This window comes from Cariama cristata, unplaced genomic scaffold (assembly GCF_000690535.1).
Source record: "Cariama cristata isolate BGI_N322 unplaced genomic scaffold, ASM69053v1 scaffold9264, whole genome shotgun sequence".
In the NCBI taxonomy this organism is placed as follows: Eukaryota; Metazoa; Chordata; class Aves; order Cariamiformes; family Cariamidae; genus Cariama; species Cariama cristata.
In genome coordinates, this window is record NW_009614630.1 from 36,322 (window position 1) to 38,230 (window position 1,909).

Consider the following 1,909-nt stretch of genomic DNA (forward strand, 5'->3'; position numbering starts at 1 on the left):
ACGTCTGAGTAAGGTGGACAGTGGAATTTGGGCGGCCGTGGAAATCAGTAGTTTTCAGTCCTTTTCACCGCCTGCTAGGCTGGCCGAGCTTTCAGCAAGTCTTTTGTAACTTCCAAGGAGTTCAAAGAGAGGATTTTCCACTGCAGATAATGAGTGTCTGTCAGGGAGAGGCCGTGCCCGGCAGACATTTGACTTAATGACTGTATTTTCTTCCCAGGTGGAGAGCGATTACTGCCTGTTACTGGCCTTGCCGTGTGGCCGAGACCAGGAAGACGTGGTGAATCAGACCGAGTCGCTGAAGGCTGCCTTCATCAGCTACCTGCAGGCTAAGCAAGCTGCAGGAATCATCAACGTTCCCAACCCCGGCTCTAACCAGGTATTGGCAGGGAAGGCCCTGAAACGCCGTAAGCTAAACCGATAGATAATGGGACGTACGGCCTTCCACCCCAGGTCTTTGCTTAGGATTGTGGTTGACCTCCCTGTTTTTATTATTAAAACACCCCCCCACGTTCACCGTGCTGGCTTCTGAACTCGCCAGTCCAAACACACCAATGTAACTGATAACATCACTGAAGATGAGCTGCAAAGCCCCAAAAAAACCAACCCCAAAGGTGTATTCACTTTGTTCACAGCCCTTTGTCTTTGGCTGGAAACAAACCAAACCCATTTTCCGGCTCTTTTTGTGTGTTGGAAGTGGAGTCCTCGTTTTTTCCTCATGCCATATTCTGATTTTTCCAGCACACCTGATGTTTTCTTGCTCTTGGCAGCGTAAATACAAAACGTTTGGGTTTGGTGATATGGCGCGTTTATTCCAGATGTGTTGCTGCATCCCGTCAAATTTAATCTGTTCTCTGGGTGTACACAGCCCAGAATGAGCGGTCAGCGCTTGGAGCAACCGCTTTAATGGTAATTAGTGGGAATTTTTCTGCCTTTCCCAATAAAACCGGCCAGCTTTTACATCCCACCTTGGGAACCACACCTGCATTGCTGAACAGCATCTCCTTTTTTATACAAGTGTGCCGGTTATGAGCCTTTAAGCACCCAAAAAGTCATCCGAATGTCCCATTTTAAAATAATTCAGGCCAGCCCTCACCTCGGTTTGTCTCTCATCCGTGTTTCTTTGCTGTCTCGCAGCCTGCCTACGTTCTGCAGATCTTCCCACCCTGCGAATTTTCGGAAAGCCACCTGTCCCGCCTAGCCCCGGACCTCCTCGCCAGCATCTCCAACATCTCTCCTCACCTGATGATTGTCATCGCGTCGGTATGAGCTGTTTACCGGTTACTGACTTTATTTTATTATTTTTTTTCCAAGGCCCTGCAGCAAAAAAAAAAAAAAAAAAAAAAAATGCCCACAAAACCACAAAAAAAAATTAAAATAAAAATAAATAAAAAGAGAGAGAGAAAGTAATGAAACAAGAAAATGCTGCCAGACTACCAGCCTCCTGCCCTAACCGGCCTCGATCAAACTGTTGCTGGGTAGCGGCTCCGCTACCTTGTATGTTTACATATTGCTTTAGCTTACGGACAACTGATGCACTCAGCAGGCGGACTGGTATTGGGTTTCTGTGCCTCCTTTTGGGGAAAAGAGAAAGGATGGCTTATTTTTTTTAACAAAAAAAAAAGGAAAAAAATAAAAAAGAACCTGAACTGCCTTTGCACTAAATTAGTGACTCGGACCTTTGCACAGTTGGAGACACGCTGCGACGTTCTGGATGTCTTGACACACATTAACACGCGCCGTGGACTAAACGCAGGACCTGGGGACTTCTGCTGAAATTTGTGGGTCAAGGATCATTTCACACATTATCTTTTTTTATTTTATTTTATTGGTTTTGTTTTATTTTTTTTTTCCTTTGTGATTTTTGTTTGTTTGTTTTATTTTTTCTGGATGTGAACCTTCCTCTCCTCCA

The 1,909-nt window shown here is 45.3% G+C and overlaps 1 protein-coding gene across 1 annotated transcript in view; it reads left to right on the plus strand.

Moving 5' to 3' along the window:
• Nucleotides 1–1,340, plus strand: part of LOC104161160 (msx2-interacting protein-like) — a 22,980-nt gene extending 21,640 nt beyond the window's left edge. Inside the window, 2 exon segments of the mRNA XM_009699491.1 lie at nucleotides 218–376; nucleotides 1,135–1,340. Coding sequence (XP_009697793.1) covers nucleotides 218–376; nucleotides 1,135–1,266 — 291 coding nt within the window. The 3' untranslated portion in view covers nucleotides 1,267–1,340.
• The last annotated feature ends 569 nt before the right edge of the window (nucleotides 1,341–1,909 follow it).